The sequence below is a fragment of the Stomoxys calcitrans genome, chromosome 3, assembly GCF_963082655.1.
Source record: "Stomoxys calcitrans chromosome 3, idStoCalc2.1, whole genome shotgun sequence".
Lineage (NCBI taxonomy): Eukaryota > Metazoa > Arthropoda > Insecta > Diptera > Muscidae > Stomoxys > Stomoxys calcitrans.
In genome coordinates, this window is record NC_081554.1 from 40,379,615 (window position 1) to 40,405,431 (window position 25,817).

The 25,817-nt window shown below is 38.7% G+C and overlaps 2 protein-coding genes across 3 annotated transcripts in view; one reads left to right on the plus strand and one right to left on the minus strand.

The window, feature by feature from the left end:
• Positions 1-5,170, minus strand: part of LOC106085997 (uncharacterized) — a 39,901-nt gene extending 34,731 nt beyond the window's left edge. For both annotated transcript variants that reach the window (XM_059364389.1, XM_013250491.2), the window contains exon 1: positions 4,469-5,170. In XM_059364389.1, coding sequence (XP_059220372.1) covers positions 4,469-4,523 — 55 coding nt within the window. In that variant the 5' untranslated portion in view covers positions 4,524-5,170. The remainder of the gene's footprint in view (positions 1-4,468) is intronic.
• The window catches only part of LOC106085988 (guanine nucleotide exchange factor MSS4 homolog), a 96,005-nt gene that overhangs the window by 53,754 nt on the left and 16,434 nt on the right, over positions 1-25,817 (plus strand). The window lies entirely within an intron of this gene.

Sequence of the window (25,817 nt, forward strand, 5' to 3'; positions counted from 1 at the left end):
ATATAAGGAGAAGCTGCAACTGCAGTCCCAGTCAATCAGGGGTATCGAGTGGAGAGTCTCAGTGAGAGGCCGGTCGGTACCAGCTACTGATTACCTATGACAATGGGACTTATTAGCGCCTTTAAATAACCAATGGCCATAACGTTTTCACGGCGATCGGTCCGATAGACCGCAACGAGCTTGGTCTCATATGGAGCTTGACGAGGATCGCCACCTTTACATACAAATGGGGTTATAACAACAACAACTACGATCCCGGCTTACTGTTTTGTAGGGTCGGCCCCATATAGAACATTTGAAACGCAAATTCACTACATCTGTAGAGAAACATGATACTGTCATCTCAAAAAGGGTCGGCAATCGACCAGAAGACTAACGAGCGATCGGAAGCCGAAGGCTCTGTTCCCACAAATCAGAGTGCACTGCAGTGGACCAACTTACTTGGCAAGGAGGGTGTTCCAACCGGCTTGAGTGGGGAATTGACCATGTCTGATGAGGATCTGGATATCGCTACGAGTCCAGCTTACTTTCTCCATTTCCATTCTGAACGGTCGGGACCTATAGATCATTTGAAACTCACATTCATTCCAACTGTGGAGAAACATAATGCCGCCATGGCGAGTCTGACATCTCAAAAAGGGTCGGCAAGCGAGCAGAAGACTATCGAACAATCGGACGCCGAAGGCTCTGTTCCCATAAAGCAGAGTGCACTGGAGTGGACTAATCAGACTCAGCTGGAGAGTGATTCTTCGACTCTTCAGGACTGACTTCGCGAGGAGGGTGTTCTAACCGGCTTGGGGAATGGACCCTGCCTGATGATAATCTGGATATCACTTCGAACCCAACTCACTTTTCTGAAGGGTCGGGACCTATAGATCATTTGAAACGCCAATTCACTACATCTGTGGAGAAACATGATACAGCCATAGCGTGTCTGACATCTCATAAAGGGACGGCATCGAGCTAACGGAAGCTGTTTTCACAAAACAGTGTGCACTGAAGTGGAGTAATCAGGCACGAGCGGTCTTACCATGACGTAGACACGAAATTGAAGATCCAAGGTCTACTTCCCCTCCGTAGAGTATGGCTACCAAAACAAGTTAATAGGCATTATGTTGAGCCGGGCCGAACTTTGGATACTCACCACTTGCGATAAATGTAAAGGGTGATTTTTTAAGAGCTATGGGAAAGTTTAAAAAACAAGCATATGAAACTCAGAAAAACGCATGAAATTTTTATTTGAATCGATAGTACGGTCCATTTAATTTATTGTTTGAAGATTCGTGCTAGTGTTGATCGTGACTGCGCCACAAATGGTTCATCCGCTTAGTCCATTTTGGCTTTTAGCTGAATCCATAGTGGTGGGTTTCGAAGATTCGGCCCGGCAGATTTTATCATGCTTTTACTTGTTATACCTACCACCAAAGGATGGGGTATACTAATCAAGTCATTCCGTTTGCAACACCTCGAAATATTCGTCTAAGATCCCATAAAGTTATATATTCTTCGTCTCGTCGTTTTGAATCGATCTAGCCATGTCCGTCCGTCCGGCTAGCCGCTTGAATTTTTTTAATTTCGATGTAGTTCGTTGGGGACTGCAAATGCGCCATATTGGTTCAGATTAAGATTTATCTTCCAAATAAACAGATCTCCCGATTTGATTTCTTGAGCCCCTGGAAGCCGCAAGTTTTGTTCAATTTGGCTGAACTTTAGCATGTGGTGTTCTGTTATGACTTCCAACAACTGTGTCAAGTACGGTTATAATGGGCCAAGAACCTGGTATAGCACCCATATAAACCGATCTCCCGATTTGACTTCTGGAGCATCTGAAAGTCGCCATTTTTCTCCGATTTGGCTCAAATTTTGCAGATAGTGTTCTGTTATGACTCTCAACGACTGTGCCAAGTTCGGCCTGAATCGGTCTATAACCTGATATAGGTCCTATATAAACCGATCTCCCGATTTGACTTTTTCAGCCCTTACAAGTCGCAATTCTTGTCAGATTTGGCTGAAATTGTGCACGTGGTGTTCTGTTTTGACTTCCAACAATTGTGCCAAGTACTGTCCTAATCGGTCTATAACCTGATATAACTCCCATATAAACCGATCTCCCGATTTGACTTATTGAGCCCCCGGAAGCCCCCATTTTTATCTGATTTGTCTGAAATTTTGCATGTTGTTTCAGTTATGACTTTCAACAACTGTGCCAAGTTCGGGCTGAATCGGTCTATAACCTGATGTAGGTCCCATTTAAACCGATCTCCCGATTTGACTTCTTCAGCACTTACAAGCCGCAATTCTTGTCGGATTTGGCTGAAATTGTGCATGTGGTGTTCTGTTATGACTTCCAACAACTGTGCCAAGCATGGTCCGGATCGGTCTATAAACTGATATAGCTCCCATATAAATCGATCTCCCGATTTGACTTCTTCAGCCCTTACAAGCCGCAATTTTTGTCCGATTAGGCTGAAATTTTGCACGCAATGATCTGTTATGATTTCCAACAACTGTGCCATATACGGCCAAGATCAGTCTATAACCTGACATAGCTGCCATGTAATCCGGTCTCTCGATTATCCTTGTTCGGTTCCTAGAAGCTTTAATATTTGCTGGTTTGACAGGAGTTTGGTATGTGGAATAAAATTATGCCCGACAACAAAATTTATTTTGTATAAATTTTTAGCAGAAACCATGGTGGTGGGTTCCTAAGATTCGGCCCGGCCGAACTTAGCACGCTCCGAACCCAGGCATTCAGCGTCATAGGCGGACATGGTAACCTCTGCGCTACGATGGCCTCAGCTATCCGACCCAAAACCTCTAAACCATCCAGGTTTGGTATATAACATCTGTGAGCCTTCTCCATATATCTGTGAGCCTTCTCCATACGCTTCTGAATGTGAAACTTTCCATTAAGTTTCCTATCCTAGATCACTTTTAAGTATTTGGCCTTATCAGATATCGTCAGTAATCCGTAATAGGTTATTTATGGTGGTCACCCATAGACGATGTTATAATACTTCTAACTGGTAAGGATCCACACCAGCTATGCAGAAGAGCCGAAATGGTCTTGCGGATGTCATACGACTGGGCTAGACCTAGGGGTCTCAATGTTAACCCACAAAAATGAAGGTTTAACATTTTGAGTATCTTCACAAAGCTACTTTCCACATGTTTGATATGTCTTGTGTGCGTTTCAATAGGGATGCAAACAAGAACATATGCTGAAAGTTTGTTCTCCACTGCTTTTCTAAAGTAAACAAAGACGAGCCTTTGTCAAAAGCTTTCCCCTTGATGAGACAAGGAAAATTGCAGAAAAGTGGAAACAGGCAAAGGACAATAATGAAATACAAAAAGTTGCTTTTTGTGTTTGTTGTTATTGTTGTTGTGCTTTACTCCAATCTGGCTAAAGAAACATTTGGCCAAAGAAGTTGTGATTGATACACCACCAACAACTGGTACGTGTGTGTTAAGAAAGGACCAAAATGCTTTAAAGAATATGTGATAGCAGTGATGGTATTTTTGGTCTTAAGTCATAAGAACAACAACAAGCATGAGGATAAAAAAGCTCAAAGTTGTCATGACATAGGAATGTCCGCTTGTCTGTATGTATGGGTACATGCACAGGGAAAATTAGATATGAACGGGATATTAGCCAAGAAGTTGTTGGAGAGAAAAATGGTATCTGAAAACTCTCTGGTTTGTTTTTTTTTTTTTTTCTTTTGGTGGGAGAGGAAGGAAAACCTAAAAATCAAGATATAAAAATGTTGTAACGAAATAAAAGTTATCCAATCGACCCAACCCTCCCTCGTTTGGACTGAAACTTAACTCCTCAGTAAGCTGCTCTGACCCAACAGAGACATAAAAAAATTGATGCTCAGCACAAGGAGGATGATGACGATGATAATGACGAAGTACTACATCCGAGAACAGTTTTCTAATTTACTTTTGCTTATCTTGCACTTACGTCTGAGCTATGCTATGCGACGATTCACTTTGGCGGTTGCCATTTGTGTGGATTCGTGTGACAAGATTTATGTGGGATTAGATTTTGTTTAAGTATTTTCATTTTGCTTTTGCCTTTTGCGAGAATTAAATGAGAATTTATGCACAAGCTTGCGTTGGTCCCTTGGGCATATGGAGGAGCAGGGGGACGTTGTGGCAGGACTTCAATGGCAGGGTGGACAGTTTGCGTGTTATGCCTCTGTATTCATGTGTTTGTATGCGGTGTGAAGGTCGTAGCCGGAGTGTGAGGGGTTGGGAGAAGCCAAGTGGTAGGAGGTGTGTGCTTTAGTCCCTATATAATTTTTATGAACGTTTATTATGTAACACCGCCAGTTACATTTGACTGGTATGCTTTTGAGAGGTTACCTCATGACCTTTAAATTTTACCGGAGGCTAGGAAAATGAATTTCCATTTGCCTATGTATGGTCCTCGCATGACGAATGGTTAGTTGTTTGAATGGCTTACCTTGCTGCACTGCTAACATCAGCACCATAACACTGACCAGGATTAGTGACTGCATATTGCTGCGGGTAATGACGCTAGATACTTGTTCCAGGTTAAAAATTTCAAATGAATTTTAATAAAAATCACGTTATTTCGATTTCCTTTTTTCAAGAAAATTTCACTTGATTCACTTTTTTTTTTTGCTATTTTCGGTATTGGTTCTTTTTTGCCTTCTGCCACACTACGAATTCCTTAATTGGAATTTTCGATCTTAAACGAATGTGTGTGCGCGCGTTTGCATGTATGTGATGAGGATTTTTTTTTGCAGCGGATTCGGTTAAATTTGGTTACCGATTTTTTCAGCGAGCTCAATCACGACAATTGGCAAACTAAAGCATACCATCACTATGTCTTAAAAAATCTGTATTTTTTTGTATAATTTGCCTGCGTTTATTTTTTTTTTATTATTTTCAATTTCAAATCCGTCCGTTCACTAACTGACTGGCTATGTAATCGAGACTCGCACACTGGCTTTTACGAAGAGCTTTAAGGTTGTGTGTGTGTGTGTGTATGTGGGTATGGGTTGTGAACCGAGGGGCTGGTATGCTCCTCTGTACGTGTGTGTATGTGCGATTCTTTTGCTTTTCGCTTCAATTTGAATTTATTTCTATTCAACCGCCGCCGCGCGATGTTTAATGCTCAGATGACGATGTGAAATTACATTTGAAAATTTTCCCAATACCTATTCGGGGGTATACAAATTCATCTGAGCATGGTCTGAGATTACGGCAAGCACCACACGGTCATAGAAAAGTTCATTTGTGTGAGTTCAAATGTGTGTAAGAGTCCTCCCTAAACATAGAGAGAGAAAGAGAGAGCGAGAAACGTTATGTGTTTTGCGAAAAAGCCTTTACCTTTGAAATGGAGAGAAAAATAGAAAAAGAGAGTTAATGAATGGAAAGCTTTCGAAGTTGAAGTCTTGCTGTATTTGTGTATTTGAATCTCATTTGATGCGAGTGGCATTAGAATTGTTTACACTAACAGACAAAAGTTTATAGGATTTTTAAATAATCATTTGAAAAAACCAGCAAAGAAAGGCGAAAGTTCGGCGGTGCTGACTTTATTATATCCTACACCTACACTATAAGTACAAAGTGGGAGCTTTCTCTTATTCTGAACCAATTATGATGGACCTCGCCGGATGTTTTCAGATGGGTTCTTAAACAACCCGTATCAAATTTCGTGTAAAGCAAATATGTTCAAACTGTATTAACTACGGTTGACAAATGACAAAATTATTGCAAATTTACCAAAATCTGGCGAACATATCTTCTTAGATATTTTGCTACTTATCGAGGTAAGCGTTGTGCACAATATTGGCCGATAAATGCGCTTGCTGTGGCTTTAGAAGTGACGATATACCTTATGGCAGCTATATCTAAATCTGAACCGATTTTTATGAAATTTTTTGAGTCATAAGAAAATCCTTCCAGCAAAATTCCGAGAAAATCGGAGGAACATATGTATGGGAGCTATATCTAAATCTGAACCGATTTCGACCAAACTTTTTGATATTAAGGTAGTCGTCGAGGAAAGCGTTGTACGAAATTTTGGCAAGATTGGTCAATAAATGCGCTCTAGTAGTGAACATCGGGCGATATATATATATATATATATATATATATTGTCCGTCTGTCGACATCACGATGGATTTCTAACGAATAAAGATATACACTTGAAATTTAGCAACGAAACTTCTTATCGTTGTACGTCCTTAGGGACTGCCGCGAATGTTCCATATCGCTTAAGATTTGGAAACCCCCCCCCCCCCCATATAAACAGATACCCAGATTAGATTTTTAGAGCCCCTGGTGTCGTAAATTTTTATCCGATTTGAACTAAACATGGCACAAAGACTGCTGTTCTAACTTCCTATCTGGGCCGCGTATGATCCGAATCGGTTTATAAACTGATATAGCCCCCATAAAAAACCGATCCCTTGATTTAATTTCTTCATTCGTTAGGAGCCTCAATTTCCATCCGATGTTGATGAAGTTTGCACAAAGACTTCTGTTCTGACTTTTAATATCCGTTCCGAGTATGATCCAAATCAGCCTATAAACTGATATAGCCCCCACAAAAACCGATCCCCGAATTTGACTTCTTGAGCTCCTAGAAGCCTAAATATTCACCGGATTTCGCTACAATTCGGAACAAAGGGTTCTGTTATAACTTTAGTCTCCGTGCCAAGTATGATCCGAATTGGTCTATAAACTGATATTTCCCCATTAATAAAAGTTACCCCGATATGACTTTTTGAGACTATAGAAGCCGCTATCAATTCCCGATTTTATTGTTGCGAATTAAACCGAGAGGGCAAATTTTTGGCGGAATCCATGCTGGATTCATTCCGTTTGTAATCTGTCGATTTCAGGTTTAGGCCCATAAAAGCCACATTCATTAGCCGATTTTGCTGAAATTTGGGACAGTTAATTGTGTTAGGCCACTCGAAATCCTCCTTCAACTTGGCCCAGATCGCTACAGTTTTGTATATAGCTGCCATATAGACCGATCTGCCGATTTAAGGTCTTAGACCCATAAAAGGCTCATTTTTTGTCTGATTTAGCTAAAATTTAGGATAGTGAGTTATGTAAGTCCCCTCGTAATCCTTCTTGAAGACGGCAAAGATCGGTCCAGATTTCTATATAGCTGCCATATGGACCGACATGCCGATTTAGGGTCTTAGGCCCATAAAAGCTACATTTATTATTATTTTGCTGAAAGTTGAGACATTGAGTTGTATTAGGACACTCGACATTCTTCCTCAATTTGGCCCAATCGGTCCAGATTTGAATATAGCTGACATATATACGGACTTCTCGAATTAAAGTCATGGGCCCATGAAAGGTTCATTTTTTTGTCCGATTACGCTAAAATGTAGGACAGTGAGTTGTGTAGGTCCCCTCGTTATCCCTCTAGAAGACGGCTCAGATCGGTTCTGATTTGGATATAGCTGCCATAAAAACCCATCTCTCGATTTAAGGTTTGGCCCCATAAAAACGCATTTTTTAGCAGATTTCGCTGAAATTTGACACAGTGAGTTATGGTAGGCAGCTTTTCGACATGCGTGTCCCATATGGTTCAGATTAATCCATATTTGGATATAGCTGCCACAAATACCAATGTTAAACCAAAATTGAACAGTGGCCTGTATTTATTGGACCACTCAATGTCTGTACCGAATTTGGTCCAAGTCGGACTATATTTCGATATAGCTGCTTGGGTGTATAAATAATGCATGCCGGATTACGACGAAAGGTGATTAACATATAAACCCAAGGTGATGGGTATCCAAAGTTCGGGCCTGCCGAATTTAATGCATTTTTACTTGTTTTGGTAAAAGTTTGGCACACATTTGCCCTTCAACTAAGTTCATTTGTGGATTTTTTTTTCAACTTCATTTATATGCAAATTGTTATAAATATCTAATAACTTTTTGCTTTAGAAATCGACCACAATATTGTGGTCTTATAAATCATAATTATATATTTATTGATATTTATAAAAATTTTATAAATTAGCACTAGCTTAGTTTTTTTAAGTTGTAAGTGTTCTTTCACTTTATGCAATTTTTTAAACATAATGCCAACTTTTCTAAATATTGTGCAAGAAGTACTTAAATGTTTTGTTATTAGTAATTTTATTTATTGTATTTTCGTATCAAAGTATTGCGGTTTGTTTTGTTGCGGATAGTCTAAATAATCGAAACTAATTTTAAATTTCAAACAAAGTCATTTTTTAACCGCCACAGTTTGTGTATTTCTTTGTGTAGAATTAAAAACCTCTGAAACGTTTATCTTGGAATTCTAACACATTTGACAGATTAGCCACTCGAGGAAAATAGGCTACTTCATTTTTAGACATACCAATGAGAGAGTGAATAAAATGTCATGCAAGTCAAGCTCTTGCATTTTGGGCAAAAAGGTTGGATATCATCTCACGGTAGCGCTCACCATTCACACTTACGTTGAGATTCGCATAATCTTTGAAGAAGTACGGTCCAATGATGCCACCAGCCCATAATCCTCACAAACTGTGACTTTTTCTAAATGCATTGGTAGCTTTTGCATTTCTTCTGGCTGATCTTCATTCCAAAATCGGCAATTCTGCTTATTTACGTACATTTATTACATTGAGCCAAAAATGAGCTTCGTCGCTGAACACCATTTGAACACGATGAACTTTCGTAACTAGCACTCATTTTGATAGTCAATAATTTGCTAGTGTTGTTCATTTGTAGGACGATTCATGGTTAAATTATAGACCAAACTGAAGAAGTTTGACAGTGAAACAAAACGTGCGTGAGCTGTTTAAACGAGTGTTACCAAAAAGATAATAGCTATAAAATCATCTTTTATATGGTAGCTATATCTAAATATTGTCCAATCTAGAACATATTTAGACTGGATGTCGGGAGTTTTAAAAAAGCTAAGCGAAATCGGATAATATTTAATTGTTCCTTTTATGGTCTTTAGACCCTAATTCTATAGACCGGTCTATATGTTAGCTATATTTAAATATATTCCAATATGGCCATATTCGGGACAGATGTCGGGATGTTGCAACTCACTGTTCTAAATTTTAGCGACATCGGGTAATATAAGTGCCTGTTAAAGGCCTATGACCCAAAATCGCTAGATCGTCCAAATATATATCCAAATATATTCCGATTTTGACCATTTTTGATTCGGATATGGACGGACCTAATAAGACTCACTACACTGAATGTCAGCGAAACGAAATCGAGTAATAAATGCCCCTGTTATGGACGTAAGACCCTAAATAGGCAGATCGGTTTATATGGCATCTAAATGCAAGTGCGGCCTCATACGGTACATATTTTGGTCGGATGTCGGTGGGCCTAATAAAGCTTACTGTTTCTAATTTCAACGAAATCGGGCAAATATGCGGATTTTATGGGTTTAAGACCCTAAATCGCCAGATCGATCTATATGGCAGCTATACATAAATTTGACCTTATCTGGACTGTATTTTAGTATGACTTCGAGGGTCTAAGTAAAAGTCACAGTTCCAAATTTTAGCGTGATTGCATAATAAATGCGGAATCCCGCATTTAAGCCCGAAATCCCGGGCTTAAATCCCAAAACCGGAGGATCGGTCTATATATCAACTATATCCAAATATGCTCCGATCTGAACAATATTTGGTTCGGATATACGGGCCTTATAAAACTCATTGTCGCAAATTTCCACCAAATCGGCTCATTAGTGTATACGACAGCTTTCTGTTAAAATGACCGGATATATACCATATTCAGGTCAGATGACTGGGCCCTAAAAGTGGCTTACTGTGTCAAATTTCAAAGAAAAAACACCCCAAATCGGCAATTCGTTCTTTATGGTAGCTATATGTTGATATGGCCCGATATACACCATGTTTGGGTCGGATGCCTGGGCCCCTAGTATAACCCTCTGATTCGAATTTCAACAAAATCGGCCAACAAATAAGGCTTTAATGGGCTTCAAACCCTAAATCGGAAGATCGGTCTATACGGCAGCTATATCCGATTTGGCTTATTCAAAAACTTAACTTGCCTACGAAAGAAATACGGCTCTGTGCCAAATTTCAACTCAATATCTCAATTTTTTAAGATTGTAGGGTGATTACAACAGACGGATGGACAGACACACGGACCTCGTTGAATCGTCTAGGAGTTTTACGAAGATCAGAAATATATACTTTATAGGGTCGGAAATGGATATTTCGATGTGTTGCAAATGGAATGGTGAAATAAATATACCCCCTATCCTATGGTGGTCGCTATTATAATCCGAGGGAGCTTAATCTGGTGAATAAGTTGCGTGCTGTAGCAATTCGAACTTTAATTCATGTATGTTTGCCTTCGCAATGGTGAATTTATCAAAGGCGCTGTTTCTCTTGCAAACGTGGCTCCCATCTTGAGCGAAACTTTCTCATCATGGCATGACAAAATAGCAGTTCGATTGGCCCCATTTGAGTTTAGCCAACCGATATTCTGTGGCTCAAAATTAAGCCCCAGTCTCCCCCAAAGTTGAATCCAGCCCGGTTTTTATATCAACTGTACTGAGACCTTTTAAATGAATGTATTGTGTTACATAACGGTGACCAATTTCATTTATTATACCCACCCCCATCCCCCAATCTAGTCATTCTGTTTGTAACGCCTTGAATTATTGATCTGCGATCCCATAAAGTATATATATTCTGAATCATCTCGACATTCTGTGTCGATCTTGCCATGTCCGTCCGTCTGTCGAAATCACGATATCGTAAAGGGTCGAACGCCTAAAGCTAGCTGCTTTAAATTTTCCACAGATACTTCCTATCGATTAAGGTCATACGGGACTTCAAATGGGCCATAACGGTTCACATATGGATATAGCCCCCATATAAACCGATCGCCGGATTTGACTTCTTGAGCGCTTAGAAGCCTCAATTTTCATATGATTTGACTGAAATTTGGAACAAAGATTTGAGTTATGACTTCCAACATCCATGCCAAGTATGATCAGAATCAGCCTATAAACAGATATAACCCTCATATAAGCCGATCCCCGGATTTGACTTCTTGAAGCCTCAATTTTTATCCAATTTTCATAAAATTTGGAACAAAAACTTGAGTTATGGCTTTCAACATCTACGCCAAGTATAATTCTAATTGTTCTATAAGCAGATATAGCCTCCATATAAACCGATCCCTCGATCACCCGATTTGACTTCTTGAGCCTCAATACTCATCCGTTTTAGCTAAAATTTGGAACAAAGACTTGAGCTACGATTTTCAACATCCATGCCAAGTATGATCCGAATCGGTCTATAAAAAGATATAGCCCCCATATACACCGATTCCCGGATTTGACTTCTAGAGCGCTTAGAAGCCTCAATTTTTAATCTGATTTGGCTGAAGTTTGGAATAAAGACTTGAGTTATGACTTCCATCATTCATGCCAAGTATGATTCGAATCGGTCTATAAACAGATATAAAAGCCATATATTTTGATCTCCGGATTTGACTTCTTGAGCTCCTAGAAGCCTCAATTTTCATCTGATTTGGCTAAAGCATGGAACAAAAACTTGAGTTACGGCTTTCAACATTCATGCCAAGTATGATCCAAATCGATCTATAAACAGATATAGCCCCCATATAAACCGATCCCCCGATTTGACTTCTTGAGTCCTTAGAAGACTCAATTTTCACCTGATTTGGCTGAAGTTTGCCCCAAAACACTATTTTATGACTTACAACATCAGTGCCATGTTTTATCCGAATCGGTCAATATGATGATATACGTCCCCCTAAGTTGCAATATCCCGATATGACTTCTTGAGACCAAAATAATTCAGACACAAACTCAGTTAATAAGGGTAAATTTTTCGAGGAATTTATAATGGTGCGTACTCAAGATATGGCCCGGAAGAACTTAGCACACTTTTACTTGTTATACCCACCACCGAAGGATGGGCGTATATTCATTTTGTCATTCCGTTTGGAACACATCGAAATATCCATTTCCGACCTTATAAAGTATATATATTCTTGATCAGCGTAAAAATCGAAGACCATCTAGACATGTCCGTCCGTCTGTCTGTTGAAATCACGCTACAGTCTTCAAAAATAGAGATATTGAGCTGAAACTTTGCACAGATTCTTTTTTTTGTCCATAAGCAGGTTAAGTTCGAAGATGGGCTATATCGGACTATATCTTGATATAGCCCCCATATAGACCGATCCGTCGATTAAGGGTCTTAGGCCAATAAAAGGCACATTTATTATCCGATTTTGCTGAAATTTGGGACAGTGAGTTGTGTTAGGCCCTTCAACATCCTCCGTTAATTTGGCTCAGATCGGTTCAGATTTGGATATAGCTGCCATATAGACCGATCCTCCGATTTAGGGTTTTAGGCCCATAAAAACCACATTTATTATCCGATTTTGCTGAAATTTGGGACAGTGAGTTGTGTTAGGCCCTTCGACATCCTTCTTTCATTTGACCCAGATCGGTCCAGATTTGGATATAGCTGCCATATAGACCGATCCTCCAATTTAGGGTCTTAGGCCCCTAAAAGTCACATTTATTATTCGATTTTGCTGAAATTTGGAACAGTGAGCTGTGTTAGGCCCTTCGACATCCTTCTTTCATTTGACCCAGATCGGTCCAGATTTCGATATAGCCCCCATATAGGCCGATCCTAAGATTTAGGTTCTTAGGCCCATAAAAGCCACATTTATTATCGTATTTAAATTTAGGACAGTGAGTTGCGATAGGCCCTTCGACATCATTCTTCAATGTGGTCCAGATCGGTTCAGATTTGGATATAGCTGCCATATAGACCGATCCTCCGATTTAGGGTCTTAGGCCCATAAAAACCACATTTATTATCCGATTTTGCTGAAATTTGGGACAGTGAGCCCCTTGACATACTTCTGCATTATCGCACATATCGGTCCAGATTGGGATATAGCTGCCATATAGACCTATTTCTCGATATGAGGTTTTGGGGCCACAAAAAGCGCATTTATTGTCCGATGTTGCCGAAATTTGGGACAAAGAGTTAAGTTAAGCCTCTCCATATATTTCTGCAATTTGGTCTAGATCGATCAAGATTTGCATATATCTGCCATATAGACTGATCCTTCGATTTAAAGTCTTGGCTCCATAAAAGGCGCATTTTTAATCCGATTGCACTGAAATTTGACACACTGACTTATGTTATGCTTTTCGACATCCGTGTCGTATATAGTTCAGATCGGTTTATTTTTACATTTAACTACTAAAAAGACCAATATTTTGTTATATACAATTGAACAATGACTTTTACTTATGTATAAGTATTTGGTCCAAATCAGAACATATATTACATATTATACCCGAGGTGGTGGGTACCCAAAGTTCCGCACGGCCGAACTTAACGCCTTTTTACTTGTTTTCAATTCACATACTGCATTATTTGGGCTATATTTCGTTTAATATTGTTTTTCTTCAGCATCACCCTGTATATTTAAACTTTTCATGCTCATTTATGTAACTTCGAGAGCCCATTTACAACTCTCCTGTAATACAAAAAGGGTTTGTCGTAGAAGTAGGAAAAAAAGTTCTCTACAGTTTTGGGAAACTTTAGGTAAGGTCGGGCTCTCAATATCATGCTCTCTTTATGCGAGGGAAACAATGCCTTCCCACGAGTACATAAACAAAATGTTTTCTTATAGTGTCATCCATCCTCGTAGTGTATACGTTAAAGCTCAAAAGAGCTTTTTGTTTTGCACCACTTCCCTACATTCAAATACTGTGTCATTGTGCTATACGATATCGATGTTATTTGCTTCTTTTTTTTCGTATCCATTTTTCCTCTTTACGTCTTTCAATGGTGGTGTGGAGATGTTGATGTGATGATGATGATGACCTTAGCGAAGTTCTATATCCTCCATAGTATACTCGCAACCTTTATGTATCCATTGTGGAATTTTTATTTGTTGGTATGTTCGCAATGTTTGTTCTCTTTTTGCTTTCTTAGTTTACGTTTCGCACATACTCTTTTCGAGTGAGTACCACCAAACAACTGACTAAGTCAATGGACCAAAGTCGATAGCATGGAATATGCTCATGCTTGTATGTATACATATACGTACGTATGTGTGTGTGTGTGTGTTTAACTCCCAACATCTGTTAACGGCCTTATGTTATTTTCTTATGAATCTCTTGCTTTGTCTATGACTTTGTCTATTATTTGGTTCTGCTTTTACTTTCTTGTTGCAGATGATAGTGACTACTGACATAATAGGGGAGTTATTTTAAACGATTTTAATCTCATAAGGAATTTAACGCTTTGTCCGCGCAATGTACAACTCGTTCTAGCATACAAATGAAGTAGTGTTTTTGATGATGATGCCTTTAAGGAATAAAATGCTTTTGAAGTTCAAACGATGTATACGAAACATGGCGTCTGGGTGCACGTGATGAACATATTTTTAATATATTTTGTCTCTGGATTGAATGGTACTTTAAATATTCCAAATTTGCATTTATAACAAAGAATTATGCAGAGACATAACTGATGTACGTAAAGTAAAAAGGAGGCCAAAGTCTCCATTAAAGTTACATATGTCTTGAAGGAAAATTTCATTGAAATTATATCTTTAGAGAGAATTTCTTTGAAGTTTTATCTTTAAAAACTTTCTTTAGAGGAAAATGTCATTAAAATTTTTCTTGTGAAACTATGAAGAATTTTCTGTTTAAAGAAAACTAATTGAAATATTGTTTTTGTGGTATGTATTTAAGATTCTTTATGGTAGATAAATGTTTTTCCTCTATACTAACGTTTATAGTTTCGTGTTGTGATTGTCACAAACACTTTCCTTAAGCTTTTGCAATCGTATTATCTATTACGGCATTATATTTGACATTTTCTAAAAATATACATTTGTGGTGTCAATTTAGTTTATTTTTATTTTGTACACATATACACACGCAATTACACATATACATGTATAAAAAAGTTAGGCGCTATGACGATAGTCATGAACTAAAGTGGGGTTTAATCACGACATTTGCCATGTACGAACATGAGCTATGCAGGGACTGATTTTAACTTGGTATAGTTTTTTGTGTGAAATAATATGTTGTTCATACATCCATATAAGAACTGTAAGTTGAAAAATAGGACTTCCCAAATTGTAATTTGAAATCCATACGATATATAAAAGAGTTGCATGACTGACTGAATGCTGGCTGACTGATTGATCACCGAGGAGGCCAAACGGCTAAATCTCTCTACAATGGAGCTGAACGTAGCAATACTCTTTTCTGTTTCTTTGAAAACTTTGGAGTATTGCTTCAAAATCGCATAATTCCAAAGAATTAAAAAAAAAGCAAACGTAAGTTTGCAATTGCTGTTGCTTCTTTAGTTTTGCAAACTTCAGAATTTTTTAGACACTGTTGGATCCGTGAGGAAAATCTCTTTCCGTAGAGGTGCTGGATGAAGCAATGCTGTAAAGTTTTTTTTTTTTTGAAAAACATATAAATATTTTGGACGTTAAATTCAAGGTCGTTTACACCGTTGGATTGGTGAGGAAAATCTCTTTCCTTAGATGTGCTGGATGGAGTATAACTGTACAGTTTTCTGTGAAAAACGTCGCAAAAACCAATTTTTTTGGGCGTAAAAACTCAAGGTCGTTTTTAAGGCCAAAAATGCTGGAACTCCTTCATTTTTCCGAATTTCGAAAATCTTTCAGCATTTCACAATTCCAAATTCGAAGAAGATTCGTACAATAAACAGAGTTACCTAAAATTTCATATTTTAATTTGTTTGCATTTTTTTAGTAAGCCACCGCTGCCACATCTTCAGTTTTGCGAATTTCAAAATTTTGAGGACACCGTTGGATTCGTGAAGAAAATCTCATTCCGTAATGGTGCTGGACGAAGCAATACTCTTTTCAGTTTCCTTAAAAACTATACAGTATTGCGTCAAAAACGCATAATTCATATCCAGAAAATACAAAAAAACCAACGTGAGTTTGCAAGTTCTGTAACTTCATTAGTTTTGCAATCTTCACAGTTTTTTAGACACCGTTGGATTCGTGAGGAAAAACTCTCTCCGTAGAGGTGCTGGATGAAGCCATACTGTAAAGTTTTCTGTGAAAAACATTGCTAAAACCAATTTTTTTTGGGCGTAAAAATTCAAGGTCGTTTTCAAGACCAAAAACGCTGTAACTCCTTAATTTTTTCGAATTTCGAAAATTTTCCAGCATTTCGCAATTCGAAATTCGAAGAAGATTCGAACAATTAACAAAATTACTTAAAATTTCACATTTTATTTTTTTTTGCATTTTTTTAGCAAAGGCTAACCCCTTATGAAAATTTGCAATTTTTGATGCGAAAAAATTTTTCGAGTTGAGTATACAGTATTGAAGATAATGGCAAAAAATTCGGATTAGTGCAACTCCTATGTTTTTTCTTTAAAAAACAAGCTCAAAATCGCATAATCAATATCCGAAAAATGGTAAAAAAAATCAAAATGAGTTTGAAATTGCTGTAACATCTTTTGTTTTGCGAATTTAAAAATTCGGAGGACCCGGTTGTATTCGTGAAGAAAATCTCTTTCAATAATGGTGCTGGACGGAGAAACACTCTTTTATGGTTCCTTGTAAACTTTAGAGTATTGCTTCAAAATCGAATAATTCATATCCAAAAAATTTAAAAAAACCCGACATGAGTTTGCAATTGGTGTAACTTTTTTTTCAGACGCCGTTGAATTGGTGAGGAAAATTTCTTTCCTTAGATGTGCTGGATGAAGTATAACTGTAAAGTTTTCTGTGAAAAACATCGCTATAACCATTTTTTTGGGCGTACAAATTCAAGGCCAAAAACGCTGTAACTCTTTCACTCTTTCGGGCCCGCTCCGCTGCGCCGTCTTTAACTCTCTTATATCTTTCTAGGATGGCGACGCTTCGCCCTGAATGTGGATATTGAACTCGAGCCACTGTAGCCTACGTCCGCCTATGATACTGAACGCATGTGTTCGAATCCTGGCGAGAACATCGGACGAAATTTAAAGCGGTGGTTAATGGTTTAAAAATTTAAAGCGGTAATTATTCCCTCTTAATACTGGCGACATTTGCGTGGTACCAAGCCATGCATGGTCATGTAAAAAATTCTCCCCAAAGAAGTGTCGCTCTGCGGCGCGCCTTTCGGACTCGGCTATAAAAAGGTCCCTTATCATCGAATTTAAACATAAATCGGAAAGTGCACTACTTTCAAATAATTTTTTTTTGAGCCTCATAATGACATGATCGGTAAATAAGTTCTTTTTGAGGGTGAGGTGGACCCCAGGGTCTTTGTCCCGAAAATGAGTATCAATTTCTCGAAAATCCATCAATTTCCAACCTAAATAGCTTTTATATTATAGGGAGGTATTTTGAGTTGGGGCAGCTCCCCAAACACATGGCTCTATATTGTCGTGATTGGTTTTATGTAATCTACTGACGAATACTTCGCATTTCCCATATTGATAGGAACATCGAAGATATCTGTTTAGAGGAGTTTTGGGGTTGGGCGGACCGCTGGTTACTTGGATCCAAAATTTAATACGATATTCCTGTTCTAGTCTCCAAAACCTTTCATTTGATACCCATATTGTGCTTATCAATCCGCGTTTGGTTTTGGATGGCGTTTTTACGGTAGGGTCCGCCACCATCCGGACCATTTTTGGGGGGTGGGGTGACCCCCTACACTTCGATCTGATTTTGTACGCCAGATTCGTATTCTACTCCCGAATACCTTTAATTTAAGCCCCATATTGATATTGACGTTCAATTTGTCTGCTTTTAGAAGTTTTGGGGTTAGTGCGACTTCCTGTGTACTTGGACACAATTTTTAATACCATATTCGTATTCTACTCTTCAATACCTTTCATTTGATATCCATATTGTCCTTATCGGTCCACTTATGGTTTTGGGTGGTGTTCTTGGGGTAACGGGGGAGGAGGGTCCGCCCCCTTCCAAGATCATCTCAGATATGTTAAGATCAGTAACAAACCAATCCGTGCCCAATTTTTGTGCTGATCAGTTGCAAATTGGGCGATATATGCATATGGGAGCTATATCCTAATCTGAACCGATTATAATGAAATTTTGCAGATACGTTAAGATCAGTGGCAATAGAATTCGTGCCAAATTTTATGCAGATCGGTTGAAAATTGTAGTTACTACGGCTATTTTAGTGCAAATCGGGCGATACATATACATGGGAGGTTAGCGTTGCAAGCAAGTGCACATACTTATAATGTACCACCACCACTGTGGGTCTAGGGTATAAAAACATATGTGGTCTATCTTTTTCTCCACCATCAAGAAATTGTAAATTTATAAAAATTCTCCACCATGGATCGCATTGTCGAGTTCTTTTCCCGGTATCTCTGTTTAGGCAAACAAAGGATAAAAAAAGAATTAATATGGTATTGGAGCTATATCAATGTATGGTCCGATTCGGATCAATTGGCTATTGGAGCCTATAGTAGAGGTCATTGAATAAAATTTTCGTCCAATTCGAATAACAATTGCGCCCTTTAGGGGCTCAAGAAGTAAAATAGGGAGATCGGTTTATATGGGAGCTGTATCAGGCTAAAGACCGATTCTAACCATATTTGACACCGATGTTGAAGGTCATGGGAGAAGTTGTTGTACAAAATTTCAGCCAAATCGCGTCATAATTACGCCCTCTAGAAGTCAAGATCCAAGATCGGTTATGGACCGATTACAACCATACTTAGCACAGTTATTGGAAGTCATAACGGAATACGTCATGGAGAATTTCAGCCAAATCGGATAGGAATTTCTCATTCAAAATTTCAGCCAATTCGGATAAGAATTGCGCCCTCTAGTGGCTCAAGAAGTCATGATTCAAGATCGGTTTATATAGCAGCTTTATCAGGTTATAAACCGATTTGAACCATACTTAGCACAGTTATTGGTAGTCATAACGGAATACGTCATGGAGAATTTCAGCCAAATCGGATAGGAATTTCTCACTCTAGAGGCTCAAGAAGTCAAGACCCCATTTCGGTTTATATGGCAGCTATATCAGGGTATAGACCGATTCAATCCATACTAAGCGCAGTTGTTGGAAGTCATAACAAATCACGTAATGCAAAATTTCAGCCATTTCGGATAAGAATTGCGCCCTCTAGTGGCTCAAGAAGCTAAGATTCAAGATCGGTTTATATGGCAGCTATCTCAGGTTATGGACCGATTTGAACTATACTTAGCACGGTTGTTGGTAGTCATAACAAAACTCGTTAAGCAAAATTTCAGCGAAATCTGATAAGAATTGCGCCCTCTAGTGGCTCAAGAAGTCAAGATCGGTTTATATGGCAGCTATATCAAAACCTGGATACTTTTTATCAGTGTAGGTCGGTTGGAATTGTAATTGGGCCATATTGGTCCCAATTACAATTCCAACCGACCTACACCGGTAAAAAGCATTTGTGCAAAATTTCAAGAGGTTACCTTTACTCCTTCGAAAGAAAGTGTGCTTTCGACAGACAGACGGACGGACGGACGGACATGGTTAGATCGACTTAAAATGTCGTGGCGATCAAGAATTTATATACTTTATGGGGTCTTAGACGAATATTTCGAGGAGTTACAAATAGAATTACGAAATTAGTCTACCTATGGTGGAGGGTATAACATGATTTGATTTACAGGGTGGCTAATTAATTTATATGTGTATAAGTTTTGACTGTGTCTCCCTTATTTGGGAAACTCTGCTTTTCAATGCGTGTGAGTTTATCGCTACCTACAGTGAGAGATTTTCAATGCGTTTTTGTGCAAAAAATAGCTGATGGTAATGACACCAATTTAAAAGAAGCCGCGACAGTAATAAAATAATTTAAACCAAAGATTATGTTGGATAGTGGAAAACTACAACATTAAAGGTATTATTATAAGATAACTATAAACTATAAAAAGAAAGAGTCTTTAGGAAAAAAAATTAAAAATGTGGATATGAAGAATGTATGAATAAACGACGTTCCTTATTTTTATCAAAATGATGCAGAGAAATATCTATTGTATAAAAATGAACAAAATCATGTGTGGTACGGAAGAAGTGTAATTTACCACAGACAGAATGCCTGCCATTACACAAAAATATATGCATTGGAAAAAGTACAGCTAATAAGCAGGGTTGTCGAGCTTGGTTAATGTGGTAATTGTATCATAGATGCGTTTTCGCAATTAATGCGATTCAAATACGCACGGCCCTTGAAACCATCACACCTAATATGATTGAAAAGTCTTCTAACCAAAGACGAACGGACGGACGGACGCATGTCCCATAGTGGTTGGTGTGTTGCTATCTTTGGCTTTCCTTTTCCATTTGCATCTCTGATCATCCAGCTAGTCTCGACTGAGAAACAAAGATTGAAAAATGAAATTGTTGCGCTTTGTTTATTTGTTAGTTTGTTTGTCTGTTCCGTTCAAAAACGGCTGAATCGATTTTCATGAAATTTTCACAGATGGCAGAGTTTAGGTCCCTGGTGAAAAAAGGGTACTACACTTTTGGATATCCGAAGGGGGGACGGACCCTCCCCCATACCCTCATTTTCAAAAAACGCCAGATTTCGGAGATACGTGCACCGATTTAAGCGAAATTATGGTGCCTTATGGTACCCCAAAAACACGAAATTGGTATACAATTTTTGGGTCCAATAAATTGGGGGGACCCCCCATCCCATAGCCCACCCTGGCGGACATATTTACCGATTGGGACAATATGGGTATCAAATGAAAGGTATTTAAGAGTAGAGTACGAACCTGATATACAAATTTTGCCCAAAGTGTTTGGGGGGGTCCCCCATCCCAAAAAACCCCCCCTATGGGGCTCTTTCACCTCCTTCGGCAATATGGGTATCAAATGAAAGGTATTTTAAAGAAGAGTACAAATCTGACATAAAAATGTATTCTTTGGTGTCTGAGGGGCCTCCCCACCCCGCAAATCAACAATATGGATACCAAATGAAAGTTGTTTGGAAGTTGAGTGCACATCTGTTATAAGAATTTGGTCCCAAGTGTCTACGAGGCCTCCTCAAACCCAAAACCCCTTAAACGGGCGTGAATGTCCACCATCACAAAATGGGTATGAAATGAAAGGTCTTTGGGAGTTGACTACGAATCTGGTATACATATTTAGTATAGAGTCTGCGACCGCCCCACCCACTAAATACCCTTCAATAGGACGTGTAGTTCGAGCGGAATAATATGTGAATTAAAACAAAGGTCTGTAGAGATCGAAGCTAATGTTGATCTAAGGATTCAAGAATCTGAGTTACGTCCAGCCGTTCTGCCTTTCAGCAGGATATGTATATCGTGGCAATAAAGGGCTCAAATAAATTGTCTTTTGGGTATTAACGTTGGGGAAGCGACCCTCTCCTCCCCAAAAAAAAAACAACACCAAACTGTTATGTAGGACGACCCAGAATATTTTGTACTCAAATGAAAGGATGTGTCAGAGGGTAATCCACCTCACCCTATCCTAGCCAAAAAAAGGAATTAAAAATAATACATGAAGGTCGATCAGGATAGAATAGGACAGCAATAAAAGGTCTTTGGTAGTAGAGTACACTTTTTACCCTCAAATTGGGATAGACACAGGAGGACATACGGATCTTTAAAAATGTTGGGATAGCTTTGAAATATGATTTTGAATGAAGATAACCAAAACTACAACTGTACGACATTCGTTGCCCTGAATATCTCGATAGCCACCTTCAAAATGAGCCAAACAAAATCGTGCTCTATCACGATGTTTATATTATTTCAGTGTCCGCCCCCAAACTCCCTTCAAACCGGCCATGTTTGCCTACTATAGCAATAAGCGGCACAAAGAATAGGTATGATAGTATAAAACGAATTTGATATCCAATTTTGAGGCCAAGTGTTTGGATGTCGTCTCTCTCTAAAAACTCTCTCCCCAAAACCAAAGGCAATTGGGGCTCAAAAAAAAAAATTGTTATTGAGAGTAGAGAACGATGCTGATATTTTTTCAGGGCTAAGTGCGTGGGTGACCGCCCCACCCTACCCTTCAAACTGGACATATTTGTGGCTTATGGCAAAAAGGGGCTCAATTCTGGTATCTGTTTTATGGCCAAGTGTTGGGGCGAAATATCTGAAAGGCCGAACCAGCACCCCAAAACAAGACTTATTTCTTGTCAGTGCCAGTATGGGGCTCAGATAAAATAAGAGGATGAAAGAAGGTGCAGCGTAGCGGGCCCTTTCCAGCTGGTTCTTCATATAAACATGTACAAGAAAATTTTAAGTATTGTCATATTTTTGTTAGGTCATAATCACAGCTCCGGTAGCTGAGTTGGCAGGGAGTTCGCATTACCAGTGCAGGCCATTGGTTCCCACTAAAGGCTTTGGTCTGGGGCTGCTGTGATATCAAGATGGACATATATTGTCAAAGAGACTGGCACTATAATTTAAGCTAACTGAAAGGCCATAATTATAATTTAGTCTTGACATAAGGATTTACGAGGTAACATTTTTATCCAATTTTGTGCGAAATTAAAATCATTTATTTTTATACCCTCCACCATAGATGGGGGTATACTAATTTCTGTTTGTAACAGCTCGAAATATGCGAGATCCCATAAAGTATATATGTTCATGATCGTCATGTCATTTTAAGTCGATCTAGCCATGTCCGTCCGTCTGTCTGTCGAAAGCACGCTAACTTTCAAAGAAGTGAAGCAAACCGCTTGAAATTTTGCACAAATACTTTTTATTAGTGTAGGTCGGTTGGGATTGCAAATGGGCCAAATTGGTCCATGTTTTGATATAGCTGCCATATAAGCCGATCTTCGGTATTGATTTCTTGAGCCTCTAGAGGGCACAATTCTCGTCCGATTTGATTGAAATTTTGCACGTGGTGTTCTGGTATCACTTCAAACAACTGTGCTAAGTATAGTTCAAATCGGTTCATAACCTGGTATAGCTGCCATATAAACCGATCTTGGGTCTTGACCTCTTGAGACTCTAGAGGGCGCAATTGTCCGATGTGACTGAAATTCTCGTCCCATTAGAGTGAAATTTTGCATGAGGTTTTTTGTTATGACTTCTAATAACTGTATTAAGTATGGTGCAAATCGGTGGGCGCAATTCTCGTACGATTTGACTGAAATTTCGCACGTGGTGTTCAGGTATCACTTCCAATTACTTTGCTAAGTATGGTTCAAATCGGTCCACAATCCGATATAGCTGCGATATAAACCGATCTTGGGTCTTGACTTTTTGAGACTCTAGAGGGCGCAATTCTCGTTTGATTTGACTGTAATTTTGCACGTGGTGTTTTGGTATCACTTCCAACAACTGTGCTAAGTATGGTTCAAATCGGTTCATAACCTGATATAGCTGCCATATAAACCGATCTTGGGTCTTGACTTTTTGAGCCTCTAGAGGGCGCAATTCTCGTCCGATTTGATTGAAGTTTTGCACGTAGTGTTCTGGTATTACTTCCAATTACTTTGCTAAGTATGGTTCAAATCGGCCCATATGACTTCTAATAACTGTATTAAGTATGGTGCAAATCGGTGCATAACCTGATATAGCTGCCATATAAACCGATCTTGGCTTTTGACTTCTTGAGCCTCTAGAGTGCACCATTCTCGTACGATTTGACTAAAATTTCGCACGTGGTGTTTTGGTATCACTTCCAATTACTTTGCTAGGTATGGTTCAAATCGGCGCACAACCTGATATAGCTGCCATATAAACCGATTTTGGGTCTTGACTTCTTGAGCCTCTAGAGGGCGCAATTCTCATCCGATTAGGGTGAAATTTTGCATGAAGTTTTTTATTATGACTTCCAATAACTGTATTAAGTATGGAGCAAATCGGTGCAAAATCTGATATAGCTGCTATATAAACGGATCTGGGATCTTCTTGAGCCTCTAGAGGACGCATTTCTCATCCGATTTGGCTGAAATCTTGTACAACGGCTTCACCCATGGCCTTCAACATAAGTGTCCAATATGGTCTAAATCGATCTAGGGCTTGACACAGCTCCCATATAAACCGATCTCCCGATTTTGTTTCTTGAGCCCCTACAAGGCGCAATTCTTATCCGAATGGACTGAAATATTACACAATGACTTCTACAATGTTCAGCATTCCATTGTTTGCCTAAAAAGAGATTCCATGCAAAGAACTCCACAAAATGCGATTCATGGTGGAGGGTATATAAGATTCGGCACGGCCGAACTTAGCACACTCTTACTTGTTTTCCTTAATTTCTTATTAAATTTAAGAACTTGAATGGTTATGACCCTTTAAACTTTATCAAAAACAAACTGCTACTGTATAAATTTTCATACGCAGTTCATGACACTAAAACAATTCCACACTTCAAGGTGACTTTTTTTAGCATAATGCCAAAACTTATCTAAACGATCTCACAAATTCATATGTTGTATCTAAATTTACAAAATCTGTGTGAAATTGAGATTCAAATTCATTTCTCGAGTATCGCCACCATTTCACTATCTTCACCACACACACACACACACACTCACTCAGTAGCCGTCACTCTCATCACAATGTTTCGAGGTTTCAATCTAATTAAATGATTTGTAGTAAACAAAGCACGCGAATCCAGTGGCTCACAAATGTCCATCAACCTCAGCTTGGGCAGAGAAAACAGACACTAAATTGAGTAGACATCAATTGAGCAGCCTGTGAATGGAATATTCCATTGATTTGGTTAGAACAACTACTACCTACTACCCAGAAGACTTTGAAATGTATTAAAACCCAATTTCATTGCCAAGCCGGCCAATGTATTGAGAGAAATGTTTTTGTGAGCTGTTGTTGTTGTTGCCTCTTTAATTTGCTCCATTATGATTTGGTTGCTGGTATGGCTCAGGAAATCTATGATTTATTTCAATTAATTGTTGTTCGTCTGCCATCCAATTATATATCAAATCCCTAGTCGTCATATCATCATTATTCGCTTGCCAAGGCAGCAAAGTGATAATTTGTAGATATGCTTAATGTAATAATCGTTCTTAAATTTCTTGGATGCTTGTATTCGCAGAGTTGCAGATATGTTGCAAGAAGTGATCAAGCCAAATGTTTAGAAAGATTTGAGAATTTGTTTTTTGTCTTTAAATAAAAATTTGATAGAAATGTACAATACAGCAAACCAACTACTTAGCGCCTTATTTGAATTAATTGACTAACATTTATGGGAAATGGACTTGTTCATTTGTTGCCTAGAAGCGGCACATCATGTAGATTTCATACACACTTCTGGCTGACTCATGTTCAATCGGACAATAGCCTCCTTACAATGATAATCAACAGAGATTGTGCTAATATCAATTTACGTGTGTGAATTGAGAGATAGCATGCATAAAATGGATGTATATTTCATCATTTATCATCTATAAAATGCACTGACACTACACGGAGATAGACGCGTCATGGACGAACTTCATTGAATTGTAATAAATTGTTTAATAATGTCTTTGGCATTCTAAAGAAATTTTATAACAATGGATATTCAAACATTACATAATCTTAGAGAAGAAGAAGAAGTTTTCATTTCTGAAGGACACTTGGTGAAGACATTTCAAGATACGCCTTATCGGCAATAAATTAGTTAGGTTAATGGACAATAGTTACTTATATATGCAACAGGTTCAGAGAACATGCTCTCTTGGTATAGGCGGAGTGATGAGGACCATGCCCACTAGGTCACTGGCGACTATTCTGGATATCCGACCCATTGACATACAGATTAAGTGTGAGTTAGCC